The sequence below is a fragment of the Myxine glutinosa genome, chromosome 1 (assembly GCF_964187855.1).
Source record: "Myxine glutinosa chromosome 1, kmMyxGlut1.1, whole genome shotgun sequence".
Taxonomy (NCBI): Eukaryota; Metazoa; Chordata; class Myxini; order Myxiniformes; family Myxinidae; genus Myxine; species Myxine glutinosa.
This window is the reverse complement of record NC_136261.1, coordinates 300,052,028-300,065,127: the sequence shown is the minus strand read 5'-3', so window position 1 is coordinate 300,065,127 and position 13,100 is coordinate 300,052,028. Positions and strand designations below refer to the sequence as shown.

Sequence of the window (13,100 nt, the reverse complement as noted above, 5' to 3'; positions counted from 1 at the left end):
TGAGTGTTGTGGCCCACAAGGTGTGAGTCTACTTTGGCTCCTTTCGCACACCTCATGAGTGTTGTGGCCCACAAGTTGTGAGTTTACCTTGGCTCCTTTCGCACACCTCATGAGTGTTGTGGCCCACAAGTTGAGAGTTTACCTTTGCTCCTTTCACACACCTCATGAGTGTTGTGGCCCACAAGTTGAGAGTTTACCTTGGCTCCTTTCACACACCTCATGAGTGTTGTGGCCCACAAGGTGTGAGTCTACTTTGGCTCCTTTCACACACCTCATGAGTGTTGTGGCCCACAAGGTGTGAGTCGACTTTGGCTCCTTTCGCACACCTCATGAGTGTTGTGGCCCACAAGTTGAGAGTTTACCTTTGCTCCTTTCACACACCTCATGAGTGTTGTGGCCCACAAGTTGAGAGTTTACCTTTGCTCCTTTCACACACCTCATGAGTGTTGTGGCCCACAAGTTGAGAGTTTACCTTTGCTCCTTTCACACACCTCATGAGTGTTGTGGCCCAAAAGTTGTGAGTTTACCTTTGCTCCTTTCACACACCTTGTGAGTGTTGTGGCCCACAAGTTGTGAGTTTACCTTTGCTCCTTTCACACACCTCATGAGTGTTGTGGCCCACAAGTTGTGAGTTTACCTTTGCTCCTTTCACACACCTTGTGAGTGTTGTGGCCCACAAGTTGTGAGTTTACCTTTGCTCCTTTCAAACACCTCATGAGTGTTGTGGCCCACAAGTTGTGAGTTTACCTTTGCTCCTTTCACACACCTCATGAGTGTTGTGGCCCACAAGTTGTGAGTTTACCTTTGCTCCTTTCACACACCTCATGAGTGTTGTGGCCCACAAGTTGTGAGTTTACCTTTGCTCCTTTCACACACCTCATGAGTGTTGTGGCCCACAAGTTGTGAGTTTACCTTTACTCCTTTCAAACACCTCATGAGTGTTGTGGCCCACAAGTTGTGAGTTTACCTTTGCTCCTTTCATACACCTCATGAGTGTTGTGGCCCACAAGTTGTGAGTTTACCTTTGCTCCTTTCACACACCTCATGAGTGTTGTGGCCCACAAGTTGTGAGTTTGCCTTTGCTCCTTTCACACACCTCGTGAGTGTTGTGGCCCACAAGTTGTGAGTTTACCTTGGCTCCTTTCGCACACCTCATGAGTGTTGTGGCCCACAAGTTGTGAGTTTACCTTTGCTCCTTTCACACACCTCATGAGTGTTGTGGCCCACAAGTTGTGAGTTTACCTTTGCTCCTTTCACACACCTCATGAGTGTTGTGGCCCACAAGTTGTGAGTTTACCTTTGCTCCTTTCACACACCTCATGAGTGTTGTGGCCCACAAGTTGTGAGTTTACCTTGGCTCCTTTCAAACACCTCATGAGTGTAGTGGCCCACAAGTTGTGAGTTTACCTTGGCTCCTTTCAAACACCTCATGAGTGTCGTGGCCCACAAGTTGTGAGTTTACCTTGGCTCCTTTCAAACACCTCATGAGTGTTGTGGCCCATAAGTTGTGAGTTTACCTTGGCTCCTTTCAAACACCTCATGAGTGTTGTGGCACACAAGTTGTGAGTTTGCCTTTGCTCCTTTCACACACCTTGTGAGTGTTGTGGCCCACAAGTTGTGAGTTTACCTTGGCTCCTTTCAAACACCTCATGAGTGTTGTGGCCCAAAAGTTGTGAGTTTACCTTTGCTCCTTTCACACACCTTGTGAGTGTTGTGGCCCACAAGTTGTGAGTTTACCTTTGCTCCTTTCACACACCTCATGAGTGTTGTGGCCCACAAGTTGTGAGTTTACCTTTGCTCCTTTCACACACCTCATGAGTGTTGTGGCCCACCAGTTGTGAGTTTACCTTTGCTCCTTTCAAACACCTCATGAGTGTAGTGGCCCACAAGTTGTGAGTTTACCTTGGCTCCTTTCAAACACCTCATGAGTGTCGTGGCCCACAAGTTGTGAGTTTACCTTGGCTCCTTTCAAACACCTCATGAGTGTTGTGGCCCACAAGTTGTGAGTTTACCTTTGCTCCTTTCAAACACCTCATGAGTGTCGTGGCCCACAAGTTGTGAGTTTACCTTGGCTCCTTTCAAACACCTCATGAGTGTTGTGGCCCACAAGTTGTGAGTTTACCTTGGCTCCTTTCAAACACCTCATGAGTGTTGTGGCCCACAAGTTGTGAGTTTACCTTTGCTCCTTTCACACACCTCATGAGTGTTGTGGCCCACAAGTTGTGAGTTTACCTTTGCTCCTTTCACACACCTCATGAGTGTTGTGGCCCACAACACTTCTTACCATTTCTAATGTGATTGGCACTTTTGTTCTGTTCACCTGGTATGGGTCGCTTATCATGCAGGACAATGATCAAGGGTTGTGATCAGGCAACCAAACAGGCACATTATAATTATTTATATTTTCCTCTGAGGTTCATATAAAGATAGAGTTCATGAACAAGTCAATAAAAATGAGACTTCCAACGGCATAACTGCCCCAGGGAATACTTGCTTTGGTGCATGTGTCACTTGATTGTTGTGACTCTCCAGGTTTGGCCAAACTTGTAGACTGAGACTCAGATACTGTGCATTAACCTGTTCACAGATAATAGGGCATCCATCATTTCACTGAGTTATATGAGCAATCTAATGTATATGAAATTATAGTGCACTATCGCTATCTAATGCCATGTTCAATATATGAGGCATCTACACTGTAGCTCATTCAGTCAATCTTGGAAGAATGGGAAGTGATTACTAACTGGACTGCAGGATCTGCTCAGCAGACTGTACGATGAAGCAGCCTCAATTTATCTAATCAGTGAAAGAAACTGTCAGAAATGTAGCAAGACACATTTGCTTATCCCAAGTTACGCAACAACTGCCTCAAGTTTTATCTTCAGGAGCAGCAAACTGTTCTTTTTTTTTCTTTTTTCTTTTTCTTTTTTTTTTTGGTATACGAGAGTCGTGAAAGAGCTAACATTAATCACAAAAAAAAAACGGACACACAAAACATACAATAAAGGGAGCTGGAGACAAGATGGGGAGAGAGAGGGAAGCACACAAGTACAACAGCAGAGAACAGGGACATCGGGAGATCTGTGGCAGGAAGAGGGCTTGGGGAGGGGTAGGGGTAGGCATGGGAAGGGGGGGGGGGGGGGGGGTGTTCGAGGTATAAAACACATGGACACTGCTAGGACTTCCAGGAAAGAGGTTGGTATTTCAAAAAGTGGATCTGGGGTGAATTAATGGGGGTAGAAAAGATCAAGGTTTTGGATGGGGGAAGAAAAGAGATGGTGATGCACAGCTGTTTTGAAGACCTGGCCAGGAGTGGGATTGAAGAGAGTGACGGAGTTTGTTCCAGAGGCAGTAGAAAAGAGGAATTAAGGAGTGAAGGTGAGCAGAGAGTCTTGATTTTGGCAGTTTCACCAGAAGAGGGTTGCTGGCAGATTTCCTGCAACCTGAAGGAATATTTGGGGGACAGAGCACAGATAGAGCTGGGGGAGCTAGGCCGGAAAGGAGTTGGTAGAGGACAGAAAGACCACCAACCTGCCTGCGGTGAGTGAGTAAAAGGCTCTCAAAGTCAGCTTCATCGCAGGAGATTCCAATGATTCTGAAAGCTTTGGTTTCAACAGCGTGAAGCCGAGCTAGGTGTAAGGCAGCAGCACCAACCCAGAGGGGAGAACAGTATTCCATTGAACTGCAGATGAAAGCCTTGTATGTGGTGAGGAGCTCAAGTGTGCCAAGGAAGGACTTCCCACGACAGAGGATACCCAGTCGGCGACAGGCCTTGAAGGCCAGCTTGGAAATGTGGTTTTCCCAGGAAATATCATGGCAGATAGTGAGACCCAAAAGCTTGAGTGACAGAACTTCTTGGAGAGGATTGTTGAGAAAGTAGATGGGAGGGTTGTCCAGTCGGTCTTTTCGGAGAGACATAGTAAGAGTGTGAGATTTGTCAGGATTGAAAGACATGTTCCACTTGTTTGCCCAGTCTGTGATTTTGTCCAGGTCTGCAGAAAGTGAGGAGGCTGCAGACTGCCGATCTGAGGGATGAGGAATGGAGCGGCAGAGAGTGGAGTCATCAGCAAAGGGATAGAGAGGATTTTCCAGAGAGTCGGAGAGATCATTGATGAAGACCAGGAAAAGCACAGGGTCCAGAACACTGCCTTGGGGAAATCCAGCCAGAACAGCAAGGGGGAGATGAGAGAAATCCATTCAGGGCCACATGTTGACTACGATGAGAGAGGAAGTCTGCAAGCCATGCGTGGAGATTTCCATGATTACCATAGGAGGAGAGTTTGGTGAGCAGAGCTGGGTGCCAGACCGTATCGAAGGCAGGTGATATGTCAAGGGAGACAGCTCTGATTTCCTGTTTGGCATTGAGGACCTCCATCCATTGTTGAGACAGCCCAAGCAGCATGTCCAGAGTAGAGTGACCAGGTCTGAAACCAAATTGATGATCAGAGATCAAGCCATTGGAGAAGAGGAAGGATTTGATATCTGAAGCAATGGAGTCATCATTTGACTGCTTTCCAAGAGGCAAAGGCATTCCATGACTTTGATGGTAATTGGGATCAGGCTGATTGGTCTGTAGTTGCAAGGATCTGTTTTTGCACCTTTTTTGTGTAAAGCGGTAATGTTGGCTGATTTCCAAACTGATGGCAGATGACCTTGAGCAAAAGAGAGGGCGAAGAGAATAGAGAGAGGGTGTGAAAGAGCGGCAGAGCAGGATTTTAGGACCCATGGGCTGATGCCGTCTGGTCCAGTTGCAGAATCAGAATCAGAGTCGAGGGTTGACAGAAACTTCTCCAACTTGTCAGGAGAAAAGGCCACAGAGTCCAGGAGCAGTTGGGTTCGACTGGGTTAGGTGGGTACAGAGAGAGATGGGTTTGGGACACAATATTTTGAGGCAAACACAGAGTTGAGGCATTTGGCTTTGTCACATGCGGTGTCAACTGTGTAGCCGTTTGAGGTAAGGGAGGGGATGGAGGGGGACAAACACCAGAAACAGATTTGACCAGACGCCACCAGGATTTGGAGGAAGGAGGCAAATTTGAGAGTTCAGTCTTGGGAGTAGAGAGATAGTGCTTCCTGGCACTCCTGAGGGTAGACACACACTTGTTCCGAGCTTGGTGGAAGGGACTGAGATTGCCTTCAGTTGGATTCGCTTTCCAAGAGGCAAAGGCAAGTTGTTTTAGGGCAATTGCCTCACCACAAGATTCAGTGTACCATGGATGGGAGGAAGGATATGACAACTGAAGGCGAGATGGGATAAATCTGTGCATGAGATAGAGCAGTTTACTTTGGAAGAATTCCCAAGATGAGTTGATGTCAGAGGCAGTAGAGATGGAAGACCAGTCCAGATGATTGATGGCTGCTTGAAGACCGTGCCAGTCGGCCCGAGTGAAATGCCAGACTCTTCGATGCTGAGGAGGCTCTCTGAGAATGGCCAGAGAGATGTCCACTTTAACAAGCACATGATCAGAAGAACCGATTGGAGCAGAAGAAGAGCAGCAGACATTTGCAGGGAAGTTTGTCATAACCAAGTCTAGAATAGAAGATTCTCCGTTGACTGAGATCCGGGTCGGGAAATTGACAGATTGTGTCAGTCCCAATGAGTTGCAGAAGTCCTTTGCTGAGATGCCATGGCTGGTGAGAGAGGTACCCATATCCAACCAGCTGGCATGATGACAGTTGAAGTCGCCACATATGAGGAAGAGAGAGTTGGGATGAGTGGAGAGAAGTTGGTCCATGTTGTCAGACAGCGAAATGTAAATGGAGTCATCACTGTTTGTAGGACGGTACAAAACAAAGGTGGGAGCGGAGAGGAAGCCATAGCCAGAGGTACTCCTGGGGGTGGGGTGGAGAGAGGGCAGTGCTTGGAGAGTGAGGAAGAGAGTTTTTGATAAAGATAGCAACCCCACCACCAGGACAAGGCTTAGGTATATCATACCGGAGGAGGGAGTAACCAGGAAGAGATATTAAGGAATCAGAGCTTCTTCCTGGTTCATACAATTTCTGAATGTGCTTGAAGAAGATTCTTGAAGAAGAATTTTGACAACAACGTGAAGTCAGTCTTCCTGCTCATATTCGGATGTGAATCTTAGAAAATCACCAAAGAAAGACATGCACACTGGAGTCTTTCGTCTCCAGAGCCATAAGAGAACCTTCTTGCCTGACATGGCTAGAAAGAACTCTTCGATGTCACAACGTCGACCGATATGCCTCCTCCTACATTATTACATCATTATAATACTTGTACCAAGTTTGCTTTCAATCCATACAGCTGTTCTCAAGTTATCCTATTTTTACCTGACATGACCTCTGACCTCTTGACCCCAAAATTTAATCAGTTCATGTTCACATCATTATACATACCTGTACCAATTTTTACTTTAAATCACTTCAGCTATTCACAAGTTATCACATTTTTACCTGACATGACCTCTGACCTTAGACCATGATTGGTGGTCAGCAATGACATCCGAGACGAACACAATTGTCTAGAATGTCATTGTATGCTGTAGCGTTAAGATTTCCCTTCACTGGAACTAAGGGGCCCAGCTGAAACCATGAAAAACAGCCCCAGACCATTATTCCTCCTCCACCAAACTTTACAGTTGGCACTATGCATTCGGGCAGGTAGCGTTCTCCTGGCATCCGCCATACCCAGATTCATCCGTCAGACTGCCAGATGGTGAAGCGTGATCTATCACTCCAGAGAACACGTTTCCACTGTTCCAGAGTCCAATGGTGACGAGCTTTACACCACTCCAGCCGACGCTTGGTATTGCGCATGGTGATCTTAGGCTTGTGTGTGGTTGCTCGGCCATGGAAACCCATTTCATGAAGCTCCCGACGAACAGTTGTTGTGCTGACGTTGCTTCCAGAGGCAGTTTGGAACTCGGTAGTAAGTGTTGCAACCGATGACAGACAATTTTTACGCGCTTCAGCACTCGGCAGTCCTGTTCTGTGAGCTTGTGTGGCCTACCACTTCACGGCTGAGCTGTTGTTGTTCCGAGACGTTTCCACTTCATAATAACAACACTTACAGTTGACCAGGGCAGCTCTAGCAGGGCAGAAATTTGATGAACTGACTTGTTGGAAAGGTGGCATCCTTTGACGGTGCCACGTTCAAAGTCACTGAGCTCTTCAGTTCGGCCCATTCTACTGCCAATGTTTGTCTATGGAGATTGCATGGCTGTGTGCTTGATTATATATTCCTGTCAGCAATAGGTGTGGCTGAAACAGCCAAAACCACTAATTAGAAGGGATGTCCGTATACTTTTGGCCATGTAGTGTATCACTTTCTTCCCTGATTCTGATTATGACGATGATGATGGGAAGCAAAGAGTGGTTGTGAGTGGGAGTGGGATTTGTCTAACTGGGAAGAAGTCAGTAATGGCCAATGCAGCCTTCAAGGATCAGTAGTCAGGGGTCTTTTAATCGGCGAGAGGTTAATGCATGGAATGGTCTCCCCGGAAAGGCATGGCAGCGGAAGGGGTGGATAAGTTTAAATGGAAAAATGAAGTAAAATTTCCATGTTTTCATGTGGACCACAATAAAGAATATGAATATCAACATGAATATGTTTTCTAGATACATGTACCTGGATGCATTCGAGATAGAGGAGCATGGGGATTTTGACTTGTGTGCAGGAGAGGGAGCTTTTATGTGGAAGAGTGATGATACTGGCTAGGGTTGGTTCAGCGAAGGCATAATGATCCGAATGGCCTCTTCCTTCGCCAACATTCCTTGTGTTTCCATGTGTGAGATTGCTTTCGTGAGGGAGTAAGATGGCGCATCGTTTGCTTCGAATTTGTATACGACATGAGCCCTCATTTTATTTTCCAAGATGTCAGCGATATCGAAGTTATGAAGGAAGGCAGTGAGTGATGTGTTCGAGACAATATGCACATTTGAAGAAAGCAAGTGAACCAGTCCAAGTAATGTCGAGCTACAATATCAGTTCAATACAAAGCGATTGGGAACTGAAAAAAAGTGAAATTTCTACACTGCAATTTTCGTAATATTTTTATGCGGTGTAAAAGCCGTACCAATAATTGTTCATTTGGTGTAAATGTTTAAAAAAAAAATTTTTTATCATACCTTTCTCGAACTTGAATATATGTTCATTATATTATACAATTCTACAATTAAGCTTAATTCAGTGGACAAAAACGAACACCAGGAAGGGTATCGAATTTGTTATTCCCTTTTTTGTTTTTTCACATATACAAATTGCGTTGTTGGTTTTTATAATAAGCGTCAGATTCGTTGTTGTAAAAGGATGTTGTAATGATATAGCATTAGTGCAATGAAAAATGTCGACGTTGTCCATGACGAGGGCTAGTGCTGTTACTGTATTAGTATTTAGCCTTTTAGGTCGTCATTCGGAATTGTTGAATGGAGTGGATGATTTAAAAAGTAATGAAGAAGGAACAGATCGTCAAATGTCAGTTTTCTGAGTGGTACCCAGTGTTTAAAAAACACACGATCAAGAGGTGAGAGAGCTTTACTTCTTACTAACTTAGTAATGAAGTGTTTTCCTTTGAGGTGACGGTGTTGATGCCAGAGGGATTGGATTGGATTGAAATGTACAGTGTCAGTATGATGTACAGTGTCAGTATGATGTACAGTGTCATCAGGAGGTACAGTGTCATCACGAGGTACAATGTCATCACGAGGTACAGTGTCATCACGAGGTACAGTGTCATCACGAGGTACAGTGTCATCACGAGGTACAGTGTCATCACGATGGACAGTCATCACGATTTGTCGGCACGATGTTGGGATGTCGTACAGTGTACAGTGTCGTACGGTATACAGTGTCGTACGGTGTACAGTGTCGTACGGTATACAGTGTCGTACGGTATACAGTGTCGTACGGTATACAGTGTCGTGCGGTGTACAGTGTCGTACGGTATACAGTGTCGTACGGTGTACAGTGTCGTACGGTGTACGTCAGCATGATGTAGTGTCGTATGATGCACCGTGTCGGTGTGATGCACAGTGTCGGTGTGATGCACAGTGTCGGTTTGATGCACAGTGTCGGTGTGATGCACAGTGTCGGTGTGATGCACAGTGTCGGTGTGATGCACAGTGTCGGTGTGATGCACAGTGTCGGTGTGATGCACAGTGTCGGTGTGATGCACAGTGTCGGTGTGATGCACAGTGTCGGTGTGATGCACAGTGTCGGTGTGATGCACAGTGTCGGTGTGATGCACAGTGTCGGTAGTATGTACAGTGTCGGTAGTATGTACAGTGTCAGTACGAGTATGATGTACAGTGTTAGTACGATGTACAGTGTCAGTACAAGGTACACTGTACAGTGTCATTACACACAAATTATTTGCAACATGAGCAATGTAGTTTTTGGAGAAATACTCATGTATGACGTGTGGTAATGAATGCCTCCGTGATATGAATACAATATATACTAAATTGAGACAGTTTTTATTTTAAACATCATAACTACAAAAAAAAGTACCATTGGAGGGAATTCTCATCAAATGTTATTCTTATGCAGCATTAAGTTCATATTTCAGGCGATATTTATTTATCAAGTACATACCCAGGTCAAACTTTTGTCATTTTCGTGCGTAATAAATATATTTCCTCGTGTGCAAAAAAATGGCGGATTGGCGAACCCACCCCAACTTTTATGCATGCTATATTGTTATTCCTCCTTATCCTTCCTCCCAATGCTCCGAACTCCACCTCCCCTTGTGAATGTAAATATGCAGTGCATGATCCCCAGTCTGGTATTTGGTGGCCAGATACTCCAGATGGTGCGTTTTAGAAGGATTCATGAATGCCTTTGGGCTTTTGTGATCCGTGACTCGCAAGCTATCAAAGTGGTCGAGTCCAGAGCAGCAAGCTATGGTTTGTGACAAGGATCGGAATGGTATCGAGTACAGTTTGTCTCCAAGTCTGCTGGTTTTCCAGGAGTTGATTCCTGATTGTGCTCTTTGGTAAAATCTTCTAGTATGGACATTGCAATATTAGTACTGCAGCATAGCGAACCAATTGTTCAACTTTTCATAAAAGCACCAAAACTGGTACACATGTTGACTAATGTATTCTGAACAATTCTGGATATGGAGCCACTCGAGATTGTGCCTTGGTCAGCTTTGGCGGACATTTTTCAAAATGGCCGCCATTCTACTTTAACAACATGGGATATCTGTCATTGTTATTCGCTTTGCAGGTTTCTTAGAGGTGATAAATACTCCATGTGATGTGCAATTACAAATAAAAACAATACACATGTCATTTGTGTTGATTTAATATAGTTCCAACCATTGTATTGGGGGAAAAAATGGTCATTTTTATGGGAAAATCCATTTTCGCACACAGCATCGGTGACAGGTTCAGAAGTATTTTGTTGTGGTGGTGGTAGTGGTGGAAGTGGTGTTGTAATTGGTAATAGTGGTGTAGTAGTAGTAGTATTAGTGTGGTAACAAGGTGTTTTGTGTCTTTGCAGAATATTGAGTGCTAATCATGACCATGTCAAAGAAGATCCAGCTAGCGCATTCTTGCATGGACCGTGCGTCTGTTGGCCCGTCCAACACAAACTGGGAACTGTGTGCCATATGCCAGGAGGATGCAGCAGAGTCCCTTGTTTGCCCAGCAAATTCAAAACGCCCAAACACAGGGAGTGGGTACAAGACACTGGCCAGGAATCTGATGCAGTTTGGAGAGCTGGGCTTACTACCCAGAACGCTGCAGTTTGCTAGACTTGATGAAGGAGAGGGCATCGAGGCCGGATTGGTTGCCCACAAAGCTGTCTATCATAAACGATGCATGCTTCGTTTTAATACTACAAAGTTGCAAAGGTAGAAGAGGCCAGCAGGAGGCAGCTCATCTGGTGAAGGCAATGCCGTGCCAGGAAAGCGCACCAGGTCACGCAGTGCAGAATCAAGTACCTCTAGTCAACCCTCATGCTTCTTCTGCAGACTGTCTGGTGTGGACTTACATGAAGCCACCACCTTCAAGATTGATCAGCGTGTGCGGCAGTGTGCAACACAAATTGGAGACCACGAACTGCTGGCACGGTTCAGCATGGGTGATATGCAGGCTCTTGATGCCAAGTATCATTCCAAGTGTTTAATGTCTCTCTACAATCGCGCAAAGGCCTCTGTCAATGCTGAAGACAAAACTGGACATGAAAGTGTGGTCTCCGGAATTGTGCTGGCAGAACTTGCCCTTTACATTGAAGATACTCACCTGGAAGAGGACACATCTCCTGTATTCAGACTTGCCGACCTAGCAAACCTGTACGCGACCAGAATGGAGCATCTTGGAGTTCCCTTGGACACGAGAGTGAATACGACAAGGCTGAAAGAACGCCTACTAGCCCAGCTCCCAGGCCTACGGGCACAGAGCAAAGGACGAGATGTCCTGTTGGCTTTTGTTGAGGACATTGGCGAGGCACTTGGCAAAGCCTGCGAGCAGGACTGTGACAGTGAAGTAGTTCACCTCGCTCGAGCTGCACAGATAGTTCGTCGATACATGTTTGAGGAAGCCAACTCATTCACTGGATCATTCAAGGAAGGCTGCCAGCAGGAGGCTGTGCCACCTGTGCTACTTGCACTGGTAAATATGGTGCTGCATGGACCCAACATCAAGAATCAAATTGATCCTCCTTCAACACAGGCAGCTTTGTCCATTGCACAGCTCCTGAAATTCAACAGTGTCAAGCATCGGCAGAAGCAGAAAAGAAACACCTCTCCTGTTGGTACAAAGACACAAGAACATCCAGCTGTCAGACATGCCACATCTCAAGAAACTCCTCCGCCAATGTACATTGGCCTGATGCTGCACGCTGAGACTCGCAAGAGGGGACTAGTGGACAAGCTCTTCAGCCTGGGTCTCAGCATCTCATACGACCGTGTCCTGCGCGTTTCTGCCGCTCCATTCCTCTTCCCTCAGATCGGCAGTCTGCAGCCTCCTCACTCTCTGAAGACCTGGACAAAATCACAGACTGGTCAAACAAGTGGAACATGTCTTTCAATCCTGACAAATCTCACACTCTTACTATGTCTCTCCGAAAAGATCGACTGGACAACCCTCCCATCTACTTTCTCAACAATCCTCTCCAAGAAGTTCTGTCGTTCAAGCTTTTGGGTCTCACTATCTGCCATGATCTTTCTTGGGAAAACCACGTTTCCAAGCTGGCCTGCAAAGCCAGTCGACGACTGGGCATCCTCCGTCGTGCGAAGTCCTTCCTAGGCACACCTGAACTCCTCACCACATACAAGGCTTTCATCCGCAGCTCAATGGAATACTGTTCTCCCCTATGGGCTGGTGCTCCTGCCTCACACCTAGCTCGGCTTCACGCTGTTGAAACCAAAGCTTTCAGAATCATTGGAATCTCCTGCGATGAAGCTATCCCTGAGGGCCTTTCACTCACTCACCGCAGGCAGGTAGGTGGTCTTTCTGTCTTCTACCGACTCCTCTCCGGCGTTGCTCCCCCAGCTCTCTCTGTGCCCTGTCCCCCAAATATTCCTACAGGTCGCACAAGATCTGCCAGCAAGCCTCTGATGGTTAAACTGCCGAAATCTCGGCTCTCTGCTCACCTTCACTCCTTCATTCCTCTTTTCTCCCGCCTCTGGAACAAACTCCCACACTCCCTTCAATCCCACTCCTCCCTCCAGGTCTTTAAAACAGCTGTTCACCACCATCTCTTATCTTCCCCCATCCAAAACCTTGATCTTTTCTATCCCCACTAATTCACCCCAGATCCACCTTGTTTGTAATTCTAACTTCTTTCCAAGTAGTCCTGGCAGTGTCCATATGTTTTATGCCTCTCCCACCCCCTTTCCCATGCCTCCCCCCCAAAGCCCTCTCCCTCCCACAGATCTCTCGATGTCTCCATGTCTCTCGGTTCCTGCTCTCAAATGTTGTGTTTGTGTCCTTCCCCCTCTCTCCCCATCTTGTCTACCGCTCCCGATGTTATTTGTTTTATGTGTCGGTTTGTCGGTTATGTGTCGGTTTGTCGGTTTGTCTTTCTGTGTGATAAATGTTCGCTCTTTCACGAGCCTCGATCTTGTATAACAAAAAAAAAAAAAAAAAAATGGGAAACCGGGCGTGTCAGATGTTCCAAACAGAACAAG

The 13,100-nt window shown here is 46.2% G+C and overlaps 1 protein-coding gene across 3 annotated transcripts in view; it reads left to right on the top strand.

Moving 5' to 3' along the window:
- Positions 1-8,164: 8,164 nt before the first annotated feature.
- The window catches only part of CDC123 (cell division cycle 123), a 48,992-nt gene continuing 44,056 nt past the window's right edge, over positions 8,165-13,100 (top strand). For 2 of the 3 annotated variants that reach the window (XM_068135006.2, XM_068135013.2), the window contains exon 1: positions 8,200-8,486. In XM_068135006.2, coding sequence (XP_067991107.1) covers positions 8,413-8,486 — 74 coding nt within the window. In that variant the 5' untranslated portion in view covers positions 8,200-8,412. Of the gene's footprint in view, positions 8,487-13,100 lie in introns of all 3 variants that reach the window. The other variant, XM_068135000.2, reaches the window with a different exon arrangement.